Raw genomic sequence first — 14,777 nt, 5'->3', positions numbered from 1 at the left:
TGGTGCATTATATGTGACTGTAGAGAGTGGTTGTGAGTGAATGAGTCCATTTCTTTCCCTATTCCTTTCCAACTACCTCAGTAACGTAGGGGAGAAGTATGAAAAAAGTTATAAAAATAGTGCCTTTATATAGCTTGAACCATGGCATTCTTTGTAAGCTCTCACATTTTTGGGAAGGAGTTTTCTAGTACAGATACTTCTCACCTTACGATGGGGTTACGTTCCGATAAACCCATCATATGTTGAAAATATCATGTCAAAAAATGCATTTAATGCTCTACATTTACCCTACCGAACATCATAGCTTAGCCTAGCCAACCATAAACGTCCTCAGAAAACTTTCATTAGCCTACAGTTGGACAAAATTATCTAACACAAAGCCTATTTTATAATAAAGTGTTTTTTTGATGTGAACTTCCTAGGTGCCTTGGGTATAACTTCATGCTGGACAGTTATCTTTAATTTCATCTCAAGAGCAATTGCCTTCCTCTTCTCACCAGAGGCAGGAAACATAGATGGGTGTGACGGTTTGTAAACATGATGGGATTGAAAAAACAGAACACAAAATCCAAAAAACTCTGGCAACACAGTACACTGTAGAGTAACGGTTGTTTACACGTGATCTCATGGCTGACTGGAAGCTGCAGCTCAGTGCCACTGCACAGCATCATGAGATAGTATCATTCCTCATATTGTTAGCCCGGGAATAGATCAAATTTCGGAGTAAGGCTCTACTGAATGCATATTGCTATTGCACCATTGTAAAGTTGAAAAATCGTAAGTCAAACAGTCATAAGAATACTTAATACCTAATGATAATGAAGTACATCTTTTTTCAATAGTATGAACTGTTTTGTTTAATTTTGAGGTTCTGCTGTGTTTTAAGCCTTAACATTAACCTCCAGGTCTCCATCCCATTTCACCAGAGGAGCTTGACACTCGTATAGGTCAGGCTTCGTCTTCGGTTGGAACTAAAGTGTGTATTATTGCCACCTGTTAGGAGCACACTGAACTCGACGGCCCCTATGTAAAAGCTATTCAGCACAAAAGTTACCCTTCTTTTTAAAAATCTTTTCGTTCCTGAGAGGTGTTTGCTGTGACCGATTTAAGTTAGGCAATAAAAACTTCTTGAATACCTGTTTAACAAAGTCTTTCACCATAGCATGCCTTGTTAAAGAAAAGTATGGGTATGGTTGGTTTCCACCATGTTTAGTATGAGTCAAAGATGGGCAGAATACCATCTTTTCCTTTTGGATTGGCATATTTATAATGCTGGATTTAGAACCACAGGTCTTCCACAGAGAGAATACAGATCTAGTTCTTCTCCTGTTTAAGTTTCAGGATTTCCAGATTCATTGTCTGTCCTTGTAGAGTAGACCCTGGTCTGGTAATCTGATCATTTGATGAACGTATAAGTTCATCAAATGAAAAAGGAGTCTCCTTCAAACCAAAAATTTTCAAAGTCCTGTATTGTCTTCCTTTTCAATGAAAAGAATAAAGTGAGATTTTCCTTCCAAGATTCAAAAGCATTTAACTGGGCCTAGTTCATCAAATCAAGAGTGTATTCTTCACCCTCTATTTGTTTCTGATGCTTTATTTCTGCAGTTTTCATTAGCAAATGTTGATGTTAATACCAGCACTCTATGAAAAAAGTAAGGCCTCTCCATTCTGTGAGTTTTGATGGTCATTCCTTGCTGCTCATAACTGGAGACCAATTATTGCCCAATTAAGTGCAGTGGCCTATAGCAAAGAGGGAGGTAAGAAGGGCAATAATGAGGCTAAAGGTATGAAAAGCTCCTGGAGTAGATGGGATTCCAGCTGAAATGCTGAAGTATGGAGAAAGTGTGACAGAGTGGATGCATCTTATATGCACTTTAGCATGGGAACAGAAGGTTGTACCTGAGGATTGGGTGAAAGCTATTATTGTTCCTTTACTCAAAGGAAAAGGTGTTAAGGATGTATTTTTTTTTTTATTATACTTTGTCGCTGTCTCCCGCGTTTGCGAGGTAGCGCAAGGAAACAGACGAAAGAAATGGCCCAACCCCCCCCCCATACACATGTATATACATACGTCCACACACGCAAATATACATACCTACACAGCTTTCCATGGTTTACCCCAGACGCTTCACATGCCTTGATTCAATCCACTGACAGCACGTCAACCCCGGTATACCACATCGCTCCAATTCACTCTATTCCTTGCCCTCCTTTCACCCTCCTGCATGTTCAGGACCCGATCACACAAAATCTTTTTCACTCCATCTTTCCACCGCCAATTTGGTCTCCCTCTTCTCCTCGTTCCCTCCACCTCCGACACATATATCCTCTTGGTCAATCTTTCCTCACTCATTCTCTCCATGTGCCCAAACCACTTCAAAACACCCTCTTCTGCTCTCTCAACCACGCTCATTTTATTTCCACACATCTCTCTTACCCTTACGTTACTCACTCGATCAAACCACCTCACACCACACATTGTCCTCAAACATCTCATTTCCAGCACATCCATCCTCCTGCGCACAACTCTATCCATAGCCCACGCCTCGCAACCATACAACATTGTTGGAACCACTATTCCTTCAAACATACCCATTTTTGCTTTCCGAGATAATGTTCTTGACTTCCACACATTCTTCAAGGCCCCCAGAATTTTCGCCCCCTCCCCCACCCTATGATCCACTTCCGCTTCCATGGTTCCATCCGCTGCCAGATCCACTCCCAGATATCTAAAACACTTCACTTCCTCCAGTTTTTCTCCATTCAAACTCACCTCCCAATTGACTTGACCCTCAACCCTACTGTACCTAATAACCTTGCTCTATTCACATTTACTCTTAACTTTCTTCTTCCACACACTTTACCAAACTCAGTCACCAGCTTCTGCAGTTTCTCACATGAATCAGCCACCAGCGCTGTATCATCAGTGAACAACAACTGACTCACTTCCCAAGCTCTCTCATCCCCAACAGACTTCATACTTGCCCCTCTTTCGAAAACTCTTGCATTTACCTCCCTAACAACCCCATCCATAAACAAATTAAACAACCATGGAGACATCACACACCCCTGCCGCAAACCTACATTCACTGAGAACCAATCACTTTCCTCTCTTCCTACACGTACACATGCCTTACATCCTCGATAAAAACTTTTCACTGCTTCTGTATACCAGGAAGAGTGTATGCAAGAATATTAATTGACAGAGTGATGGAAGTGACTGAATGCAGATTAAGTGAAGAGCAAGGTGGTTTTATGAAAGGTAGCGTATGTGTGGACCAGATTTTTGTAGTAAAGATGACCGTGGAAAAGTATTTAGTGAGAGGTAAAAAGTTGTATGCAGCTTTTTAAGATCTGGAGAAAATGTATGACAGAGTCAAATGGAATGCTTTGTGGGATGTGTTAAGGATATGGTATAGGGGGAAACTGTTAGGTGGTCTAAAAGCCTTCTATAGAGGAGCAATGGTGCTTTGGGCAATGATCCTGGACAACCTGGCCATCAACGCACCTCAGAGCAAAATACCTGTGCCTTATATCCCGGTGTGGACGGGGAGGGACGGGAGCAGGTCACCTCTGCAACTAGGCTGACCCAACACAGATATCGTCTGATGCTTCCTAACGTTGTGGGTATGTGTAAGAGTGGATGGAGAGCTGAGCAAATGTTTTAGGATACATGTAAGTGTGAGGCAGGGCTGTGTGGATACTGTGTTCTTTGGAAAGCTTGGGGTAAATTGGTGCACTCAGACAGATTCTTTTGGTTTCCTGAAACTAGAGACCTTGGACAATGGCAGTCTTGCTTCATCAGTATGAAATTATGTTATGGTGTTGCATCATCAGCTAAAGCACTGGTTGGGGAAGTTTGTACTGTACCTAGTACAAGAAAATGGCAAGTGTCTGTAGAAGTGATCTGGGTAGACCATGCCTTTTTGGCCTTATATAAAGACTGGCAGAAAGCCTTACCCCAAGAACTTTTAGATTCACTGATATGGTAGACAGATATGAAGAACCTCTTAAGACCTACTCTTTGGAGGGCTCCAACAACTTCTTTGAAGGTTTAGACAGATGCTTCCTGGAGAATGGCACTTCAAGTCTTTGTAAAGTCATGTAATTGCAGGTATTTGGAAGGAGTGATATAGTATACAGGGCTTTGTGCTGTCAGTAGACTAAACCAGGGCATATGAAGTGGGTGGGGGAATCCGTAGAAAGGTCTTTTAGGCTTGGTATAGGGGGCTGTGGTTTTAGTGCATTACACACATCATCTAGAGAATGGACACAAGCAAATGAAGCCATGTATTTGTCTATTCATGGCACTACCTCACTAATGCGGGAAACAGAAAATAAGTTTAAAAATTCAATTGTGGTGTTGCCAAGTGTGAGTTGGGAAAACTTGTATAAGCTCCCATCCAGTCCTTTTCTAAACTAAAGTAACAGATGAGAAATATATGAGACATACTGTTTATAGTGTATGGTGGTATTGTTCATCACTTGCTAGCAAGTTTTGGGTTTGAACCTCCAACAGGGAATGTTTTGATATGAGTTAAGCACTGTGATGTCTATGGGACAGGTTGTCCTCATAGTTCACAGGTCATTGACTTCTCTCCAAAGACATTACCATCTTGTCAAAATGCGAAATAATATATGGAAAATTAGTGTAGCAGAAGTCTGCTTTTGTTTATCTTCCATTTCATACATCAGTCCTCCAAAGTGAGTTCAGTCTGATATAATAATTGTTTTTTTATTACATGACTTTTTTTTAATAAGGCATGGTATTGGGCTTGTTTTCATGCCAATGCCATTGCCCTTCAAAAAGCATGCTTCTTCTAGTCTGATCATAAACCTCTAAGTTTACCATTTAGCCGTAGGGAGAGGGTAGTTAGAAAACTGCCCAGATATCTCCTACATTTTGTAGCAGAGTGGGAGCAGGAACTGGAAATTCTTTCCACCTTTATTTTCACTCTCTCAGTCCAGGAATATAAGGAGCAAACTAAGAATAATCTAAGACACTGTGCTACCTTGCTAAGGTGGGGAAGTGTCATGAATTAGAAAATATTGTATAATAGTATTTTCATACATATCAGGCATAACTATGGATTCCATGACTTAAACTTATGATAATCTAAGTATTGAACATAGTTTCACAAATGCCATGTTTTATGGGTGGAAAATCCATGCAAGGTATAGATGACTTGAACACTGAAACATAGAACTTTAATGTTTGTTATTTCAGATTGGGCCTGGTGCCTGTGACCGAGTCAAGTGTAATTGTGGCAGTTAGCTCTGAGCATCGTCGAGAATCTCTAGATGCCGTATCTTTCCTTATCGATAGCCTGAAAGCCAGTGTACCTATATGGAAGAAAGAAGTTTACAGTGATGGCAGTGGTGAGTGGAAGAAAAACAAAGAATGTGTGTGGGTGAAGAATGGTGGAAGCAGTGACTATAAAGTAGATGGAACCATCAGTATCAGGAAAAGCACGTAACGTTTGATTTATTACACTCTTAGTCTAGTAATAAAGTAATGATAGCAGCTAGTTAGCAATAAAAGGTATTTATATGGATTAATCACATGAATGCTGTAATTTTTTTTTTTTTTTGTAGAATGTTGAATTATTTTTCCTGAGTAGTGCTCACTTTTAAACATATACTGTATGGTGAATTTTTCCTCTGTGGTCTTTTGGTTATCAACCTGCATGTACAGTTTGAAGATTAATATTATTATTCTATCTTAAGTGTTGGCTACATTTGTTCAGGATAGAATGTACCATGAAATAGTTAAAGGTAGACAGCAGATAATCACTGTCTGGCCAGAAGCTGCTACTGTTTCTAATTAAAAACAAGATATTCTGTGATGAAATGAAAATTAGTATCAGACACTAATTTTGATTATGATTTTTTCTTTTTTCTATAAGCTTAATCAGTGCCTACAGCCTTGGTCACTTGTGAATATCAAAATAATTACATAGTTGATAGGAGTTTTGTGTTTTCCTTACTTGAGGCAAATTACTTTTTAGAAACATTAAAGAATGAATGATAAGAGCACCAGCATAAGGAGAGGTTGCTGTGACTGGAAAGGAAAAACTATAGTTATCTGGGGTCCACAGATCACAATGCTCGAAACTATTCATTTTATTTTCATTCAACTCAATATATCAGTATCTAACAGAAATTATGAAGCTTCCTTCCTTAGCAAGTTCTGTCTTTATATATGATGCACTCAAGATTAAGAAGTTACATACATGTATATATTTTAGTTGGGTTACTGAGAGGTTAGTGGCCAAAAATCTCTTTTATATTATCACTTTCATGGAAGGAATTTAACAACAGCATAAGAAAAAATATTGGCAGTCTTAAATAAAACATATCAAGGACATTGCTTAACATTAGAACATGTTTAAGGCAAGAATAATTTTAGCAAACTCAGAGAACATTGTAGACTTGAATATATATATTTACATTCAGTTACAAGTAATTGCAGAAAGTGTTTAACTACAGAGGTATAAGTTTGTTGAATATACCTGGTAAGTTGTATGGGAGAGTGGCAGTTGAGAGGGTGAAAGCATAAGCATTTACAGAGCATCAAATTAGGGAGGAGCAGTGTGCTTTCAGAAATGGTAAAGGATGTATAAATCAGGCATTTACTCTCAAGAATGTGTGAGAGAATTACTCAGATAAATAGAAAGATTTGTTTTTGGCATTTATGGATCTGGAGAAAGCATGTGATAAGTCTGATAGAGATGCCTTGTGGAAGAAATGAGTTTTTACCAATAGTATAAGGTATATTTAGGCACCCCACTCTGAGCCTTCGAGGAGGATGAGCACTCCCCGCGTGACTCCTTCTTCTGTTTCCCATTTTAGAAAGTTAATACAAGGAGGGGAGGATTTCTGGCCCCCCGCTCCCGTCCCCTCTAGTCGCTTTCTACGACACGCGAGGAATACGTGGGAAGTATTCTTTCACCCCTATCCCCAGGGATAATATACATATATATATATATATACATATACACACACACACACATACACATACATACGCACATATACACACACACACACACACATACATATATATACATATGAAAAATGTAAGAACAATTTAGAAAACTGAAACTTCTAGCTTGAAATGAATGAAAAAATGAATGTCACATAATGGTTCAACCTCTGGCTGTGGAAAAAGGAAATGTATAATTTATTTACACAAACGTCAATAGCAGTTCTCATCAAATTAACCACTGTATCAATAAGCTTCAATGTCTAAGCTACATTTTTCTCCAATTTCACTATTTTCTTGTCAAAACACCATGTATGAAAACTATCACTCCAGTAACACAACTATAAACATTTACTTCCCCTTTAAAAAAAAGTTCTGGGGAAGTCTGTCTCGATACACTGCGGGAAACTCTACCACCTGGCGAGGTTTGTGTTGCAATGGTTCCCGATTTACAAACGTAGTAGCATCACTGGTGGGCCAAGGTAGTTCCGTTTGCGAAGAGGCGCTCAAAGCTGATCTGTCCGTGGTTGTTATATGAAAGGAGGTACCATCCTCCTTGAGGCAAGATGTGAAAAAAGGAGAGATAGGTAGTATGTTTGAGGAAAGGAACCTGGATGTTTTGGCTCTGAGTGAAACGAAGCTCAAGGGTAAAGGGGAAGAGTGGTTTGGGAATGTCTGGGGAGTAAAGTCAGGGGTTAGTGAGAGGACAAGAGCAAGGGAAGGAGTAGCAATACTCCTGAAACAGGAGTTGTGGGAGTATGTGATAGAATGTAAGAAAGTAAATTCTCGATTAATATGGGTAAAACTGAAAGTTGATGGTGAGAGGTGGGTGATTATTGGTGCATATGCACCCGGGCATGAGAAGAAAGATCATGAGAGGCAAGTGTTTTGGGAGCAGCTGAATGAGTGTGTTAGTGGTTTTGATGCACGAGACCGGGTTATAGTGATGGGTGATTTGAATGCAAAGGTGAGTAATGTGGCAGTTGAGGGAATAATTGGTATACATGGGGTGTTCAGTGTTGTAAATGGAAATGGTGAAGAGCTTGTAGATTTATGTGCTGGAAAAGGACTGATGATTGGGAATACCTGGTTTAAAAAGCGAGATATACATAAGTATACTTATGTAAGTAGGAGAGATGGCCAGAGAGCATTATTGGATTACGTGTTAATTGACAGGCGTGCGAAAGAGAGACTTTTGGATGTTAATGTGCTGAGAGGTGCAACTGGAGGGATGTCTGATCATTATCTTGTGGAGGCTAAGGTGAAGATTTGTATGGGTTTTCAGAAAAGAAGAGTGAATGTTGGGGTGAAGAGGGTGGTGAGAGTAAGTGAGCTTGGGAAGGAGACCTGTGTGAGGAAGTACCAGGAGAGACTGAGTACAGAATGGAAAAAGGTGAGAACAATGGAAGTAAGGGGAGTGGGGGAGGAATGGGATGTATTTAGGGAATCAGTGATGGATTGCGCAAAAGATGCTTGTGGCATGAGAAGAGTGGGAGGTGGGTTGATTAGAAAGGGTAGTGAGTGGTGGGATGAAGAAGTAAGAGTATTAGTGAAAGAGAAGAGAGAGGCATTTGGACGATTTTTGCAGGGAAAAAATGCAATTGAGTGGGAGATGTATAAAAGAAAGAGACAGGAGGTCAAGAGAAAGGTGCAAGAGGTGAAAAAAAGGGCAAATGAGAGTTGGGGTGAGAGAGTATCATTAAATTTTAGGGAGAATAAAAAGATGTTCTGGAAGGAGGTAAATAAGGTGCGTAAGACAAGGGAGCAAATGGGAACTTCAGTGAAGGGCGCAAATGGGGAGGTGATAACAAGTAGTGGTGATGTGAGAAGGAGATGGAGTGAGTATTTTGAAGGTTTGTTGAATGTGTTTGATGATAGAGTGGCAGATATAGGGTGTTTTGGTCGAGGTGGTGTGCAAAGTGAGAGGGTTAGGGAAAATGATTTGGTAAACAGAGAAGAGGTAGCGAAAGCTTTGCGGAAGATGAAAGCCGGCAAGGCAGCAGGTTTGGATGGTATTGCAGTGGAATTTATTAAAAAAGGGGGTGACTGTATTATTGACTGGTTGGTAAGGTTATTTAATGTATGTATGACTCATGGTGAGGTGCCTGAGGATTGGCGGAATGCGTGCATAGTGCCATTGTACAAAGGCAAAGGGGATAAGAGTGAGTGCTCAAATTACAAAGGTATAAGTTTGTTGAGTATTCCTGGTAAATTATATGGGAGGGTATTGATTGAGAGGGTGAAGGCATGTACAGAGCATCAGATTGGGGAAGAGCAGTGTGGTTTCAGAAGTGGTAGAGGATGTGTGGATCAGGTGTTTGCTTTGAAGAATGTATGTGAGAAATACTTAGAAAAGCAAATGGATTTGTATGTAGCATTTATGGATCTGGAGAAGGCATATGATAGAGTTGATAGAGATGCTCTGTGGAAGGTGTTAAGAATATATGGTGTGGGAGGAAAGTTGTTAGAAGCAGTGAAAAGTTTTTATCGAGGATGTAAGGCATGTGTACGTGTAGGAAGAGAGGAAAGTGATTGGTTCTCAGTGAATGTAGGTTTGCGGCAGGGGTGTGTGATGTCTCCATGGTTGTTTAATTTGTTTATGGATGGGGTTGTTAGGGAGGTAAATGCAAGAGTTTTGGAAAGAGGGGCAAGTATGAAGTCTGTTGGGGATGAGAGAGCTTGGGAAGTGAGTCAGTTGTTGTTCGCTGATGATACAGCGCTGGTGGCTGATTCATGTGAGAAACTGCAGAAGCTGGTGACTGAGTTTGGTAAAGTGTGTGGAAGAAGAAAGTTAAGAGTAAATGTGAATAAGAGCAAGGTTATTAGGTACAGTAGGATTGAGGGTCAAGTCAATTGGGAGGTGAGTTTGAATGGAGAAAAACTGGAGGAAGTGAAGTGTTTTAGATATCTGGGAGTGGATCTGGCAGCGGATGGAACCATGGAAGCGGAAGTGGATCATAGGGTGGGGGAGGGGGCGAAAATTCTGGGGGCCTTGAAGAATGTGTGGAAGTCGAGAACATTATCTCGGAAAGCAAAAATGGGTATGTTTGAAGGAATAGTGGTTCCAACAATGTTGTATGGTTGCGAGGCGTGGGCTATGGATAGAGTTGTGTGCAGGAGGATGGATGTGCTGGAAATGAGATGTTTGAGGACAATGTGTGGTGTGAGGTGGTTTGACCGAGTGAGTAACGTAAGGATAAGAGAGATGTGTGGAAATAAAAAGAGCGTGGTTGAGAGAGCAGAAGAGGGTGTTTTGAAGTGGTTTGGGCAGATGGAGAGAATGAGTGAGGAAAGATTGACCAAGAGGATATATGTGTCGGAGGTGGAGGGAACGAGGAGAAGAGGGAGACCAAATTGGAGGTGGAAAGATGGAGTGAAAAAGATTTTGTGTGATCGGGGCCTGAACATGCAGGAGGGTGAAAGGAGGGCAAGGAATAGAGTGAATTGGAGCGATGTGGTATACCGGGGTTGACGTGCTGTCAGTGGATTGAATCAAGGCATGTGAAGCGTCTGGGGTAAACCATGGAAAGCTGTGTAGGTATGTATATTTGCGTGTGTGGACGTATGTATATACATGTGTATGGGGGGGGTTGGGCCATTTCTTTCGTCTGTTTCCTTGCGCTACCTCGCAAACGCGGGAAACAGCGACAAAGTATAATAAAAAAAAAAAAAATAAGGTATATATGTACAAGTAGCAAGAGAGGAGAGTGAGAGGTTCCAGCTGGTTAGATCTTGGGCAGGGGTGTGTAATGTCACCATGGTTGTTTAATTTGTTTATGGATGGGGTAGTGAAGGAGGTAAATGCAAGGATCTTGGTGAGAGGAAAGTATGCTCTTTGTAGGGGGTGAGGCACTATGGAAAGCGAGTCATTTGTTTGCTGACGACACAGCATTGGTGGCAGATTTGAGTGAGAAACTGCAAAAGTTGGTGACTGGTTTGGGAGAAGGTGAGAAAAAAGAAAGTTGTGGGTAAATGTGAATAAAAGCAAGGCTATTAAGTTTGGCAGGGCAGGGGAACAGATTATTTGGGATGTGAGTTTGAATGGAGAAAATTTGGAAGTGCTTAAGTGTTTTTGATACCTGGGAGTTGACATGGGAGAGAATGGAACCATAGAAGCAGAAGTGAAGCATGGGATGCATGAGGGGGTAAGGGTTCTGGGAGAATCAAGGAAATTGTAGAAAGAAAGGTCATTATCTAGGAGGGCAAAAATGGGAATGTTTGAGGGTATAGTAGTCCCAGCAATGTTGTATGGATGCAAGGCATGGGCTATAGATATGGATGTGCAAAGGAGGGTGGATGTGTTGGAAATGAAATATTTGAGGACCATTTGTGGTGTGAAGTGGTTTGATTGAGAAAGTAATAAAAGTGTAAGAGAGAGGTGTGGTAATAAGAAGATTGTGGTCAGGAGAGACAAAGAGGGCATGCTGAAATGGTTTTGATGTGAATAGAATGAGTGAGGGGAGGTTGACAAAGAGAATATAAGTGACAGATGTTAAGGGGAAAAGAAATTGAAGACTAAAAAATCTTTGAATGTGCAGGAAGGTGAGAGGCATGAATGGGATGAAGTGAATTGGAAAGATGTGGTATATAGAGTGCAATATGCTGTCCATATACTGAACTAAGGCATGTGAAGTGGTATGGGAAAACCATGGAAATGTCTGTGGGGCCTCGTTGTGGTTAGGGGGATGTGGTTTTGATGCACTGCACATGAGAGCTAGAGAACGGATGTGAGCGAATGCTATCTTCTTTCTGCTGTTCCTGGCACTATCTTGCTAAAGTAGAAAATTGCAGAAAACGATGAAAGAAAAAAATGTTTGAAATACAGAGATTGCATAACGTTAGAAAACGTTAGAAAAAAGATCAGAATAGTTTAGGAAAAACCAAGAAAATGTGTATAGCATTTTGCATGAGGGAATGAAATAACATATGATAGCTTTGTATCATCTCCATTTAAATTGGAAATGTTGCAGAAAAGACTAGAAAGTCATGATACATAATATTAATGAGTATGTAAAATTCAGTTTTTGAAGAAACAAAGTCATGAAGGGCATTATGATTCTAAAGAAATCAGACAAAACACATCTTGCCTTTCTGGCCAAAATGTTTAGTCAAAAAGTAAAATGATGTCAATGGATTGAACCAGAGCATGTGAAGCATCTGGGGTAATCCATGGAAAGTTTTGTGGGGCCTGGATGTAGAAAGGGAGCTGTGGTTTTGGTTCATTACACATGACAGCTAGAAACTGAGTGTGAACGAATGTGGCCTTTGTTGTCTTTTCCTAGCGCTACCTCGCACACATGCGGGGGAAGGGGGTTTTCATTTCATGCGTGGCGGGGTGGTGATGGGAATGAATAAAGGCAGCAAGTATGAATTATGTACATGTGTATATATGTATACGTTGAGATGTATAGGTATGTATATGTGCATATGTGGATGTGTATGTATGTACATGTGTATGTGGGTGGGTTGGGCCATTCTTTTTTCTGTATCCTTGCACTACCTCGCTAACGCGGAAGACAGCGACAAAGTATAATAAAAAAATAAATGTTATTCAATACCAAAGATGATCTACAGTGTTGTAAAAATGGGAGAATATGAAGAACAGTAGAGCATCTAGTCAGTTGTGGTTAAGTTGGATTAGCATACACCTTAAACAGGTACAATTAGTGATTATTTGAACTACTCAGGTACATTAAAGTGTTTCATTAATTTTTATGTTAAATAGCAGTCACACATAATGTTGTTAGTTAAATTGCATTCTTGTTAATTTTCAATGAATAAAATTAGTTCTTGACCAGCCCTGGTTTATGACTATAAGACTGTGCATTCAGTTCTAATGTTAAGTGAACTCCTTTCATACATAAATCAGTTCCTGATGAAACTTAAAATGGATAACCAGCAGTCATTTTTATAATCAGAAGTGAAAGGATGGTTGCCCTCTTTCACTTACAATCCAAGCTTCAAATTGTTCATTGTACCTTATCCTATGTATTATTGTAAATTTATGTCTGGTGTGAAAGATATTTTTTTTTTTTTTTTTTTTTTTTTTTATACTTTGTCGCTGTCTCCCGCGTTTGCGAGGTAGCGCAAGGAAACAGACGAAAGAAATGGCCCAACCCCCCCCATACACATGTACATACACACGTCCACACACACAAATATACATACCTACACAGCTTTCCATGGTTTACCCCGGACGCTTCACATGCCTTGATTCAATCCACTGACAGCACGTCAACCCCTGTATACCACATCGCTCCAATTCACTCTATTCCTTGCCCTCCTTTCACCCTCCTGCATGTTCAGGCCCCGATCACACAAAATCTTTTTCACTCCATCTTTCCACCTCCAATTTGGTCTCCCTCTTCTCCTCGTTCCCTCCACCTCCGACACATATATCCTCTTGGTCAATCTTTCCTCACTCATTCTCTCCATGTGCCCAAACCATTTTAAAACACCCTCTTCTGCTCTCTCAACCACGCTCTTTTTATTTCCACACATCTCTCTTACCCTTACGTTACTTACTCGATCAAACCACCTCACACCACACATTGTCCTCAAACATCTCATTTCCAGCACATCCATCCTCCTGCGCACAACTCTATCCATAGCCCACGCCTCGCAACCATACAACATTGTTGGAACTACTATTCCTTCAAACATACCCATTTTTGCTTTCCGGGATAATGTTCTCGACTTCCACACATTTTTCAAGGCTCCCAAAATTTTCGCCCCCCTCCCCCACCCTATGATCCACTTCCGCTTCCATGGTTCCATCCGCTGACAGATCCACTCCCAGATATCTAAAACACTTCACTTCCTCCAGTTTTTCACCATTCAAACTCACCTCCCAATTGACTTGACCCTCAACCCTACTGTACCTAATAACCTTGCTCTTATTCACATTTACTCTTAACTTTCTTCTTCCACACACTTTACCAAACTCCGTCACCAGCTTCTGCAGTTTCTCACATGAATCAGCCACCAGCGCTGTATCATCAGCGAACAACAACTGACTCACTTCCCAAGCTCTCTCATCCCCAACAGACTTCATACTTGCCCCTCTTTCCAAGACTCTTGCATTTACCTCCCTAACAACCCCATCCATAAACAAATTAAACAACCATGGAGACATCACACACCCCTGCCGCAAACCTACATTCACTGAGAACCAATCACTTTCCTCTCTTCCTACACGTACACATGCCTTACATCCTCGATAAAAACTTTTCACTGCTTCTAACAACTTGCCTCCCACACCATATATTCTTAATACCTTCCACAGAGCATCTCTATCAACTCTATCATATGCCTTCTCCAGATCCATAAATGCTACATACAAATCCATTTGCTTTTCTAAGTATTTCTCACATACATTCTTCAAAGCAAACACCTGATCCACACATCCTCTACCACTTCTGAAACCACACTGCTCTTCCCCAATCTGATGCTCTGTACATGCCTTCACCCTTTCAATCAATACCCTCCCATATAATTTACCAGGAATACTCAACAAACTTATACCTCTGTAATTTGAGCACTCACTCTTATCCCCTTTGCCTTTGTACAATGGCACTATGCACGCATTCCGCCAATCCTCAGGCACCTCACCATGAGTCATACATACATTAAATAACCTTACCAACCAGTCAACAATACAGTCACCCCCTTTTTTAATAAATTCCACTGCAATACCATCCAAACCTGCTGCCTTGCCGGCTTTCATCTTCCGCAAAGATATTTGTATGGCTGTTTTTACACAGAAGTTTACCAGGTATTTTCTAATGACTGGACA

General features: G+C 40.7%; 2 protein-coding genes across 3 annotated transcripts in view; one reads left to right on the top strand and one right to left on the bottom strand.

Annotated features, from left to right (window-relative positions):
* Positions 1 to 14,777, bottom strand: part of RpL27 (ribosomal protein L27) — a 144,145-nt gene that overhangs the window by 46,890 nt on the left and 82,478 nt on the right. The gene's annotated exons all lie outside the window — the stretch shown is intronic.
* The window catches only part of Mocs2B (Molybdenum cofactor synthesis 2B), a 101,765-nt gene that overhangs the window by 19,013 nt on the left and 67,975 nt on the right, over positions 1 to 14,777 (top strand). Inside the window, exon 4 of one of the 2 annotated variants that reach the window (XM_071686016.1) lies at positions 5,228 to 5,379. In XM_071686016.1, coding sequence (XP_071542117.1) covers positions 5,228 to 5,379 — 152 coding nt within the window. Of the gene's footprint in view, positions 1 to 5,227; positions 5,470 to 14,777 lie in introns of both variants that reach the window. The other variant, XM_071686015.1, reaches the window with a different exon arrangement.

Source organism: Panulirus ornatus, chromosome 41 (genome assembly GCF_036320965.1).
Source record: "Panulirus ornatus isolate Po-2019 chromosome 41, ASM3632096v1, whole genome shotgun sequence".
NCBI lineage: Eukaryota > Metazoa > Arthropoda > Malacostraca > Decapoda > Palinuridae > Panulirus > Panulirus ornatus.
The sequence above is the reverse complement of the archived record's forward strand: the minus strand, read 5'-3'. Positions and strand labels throughout refer to the sequence as shown.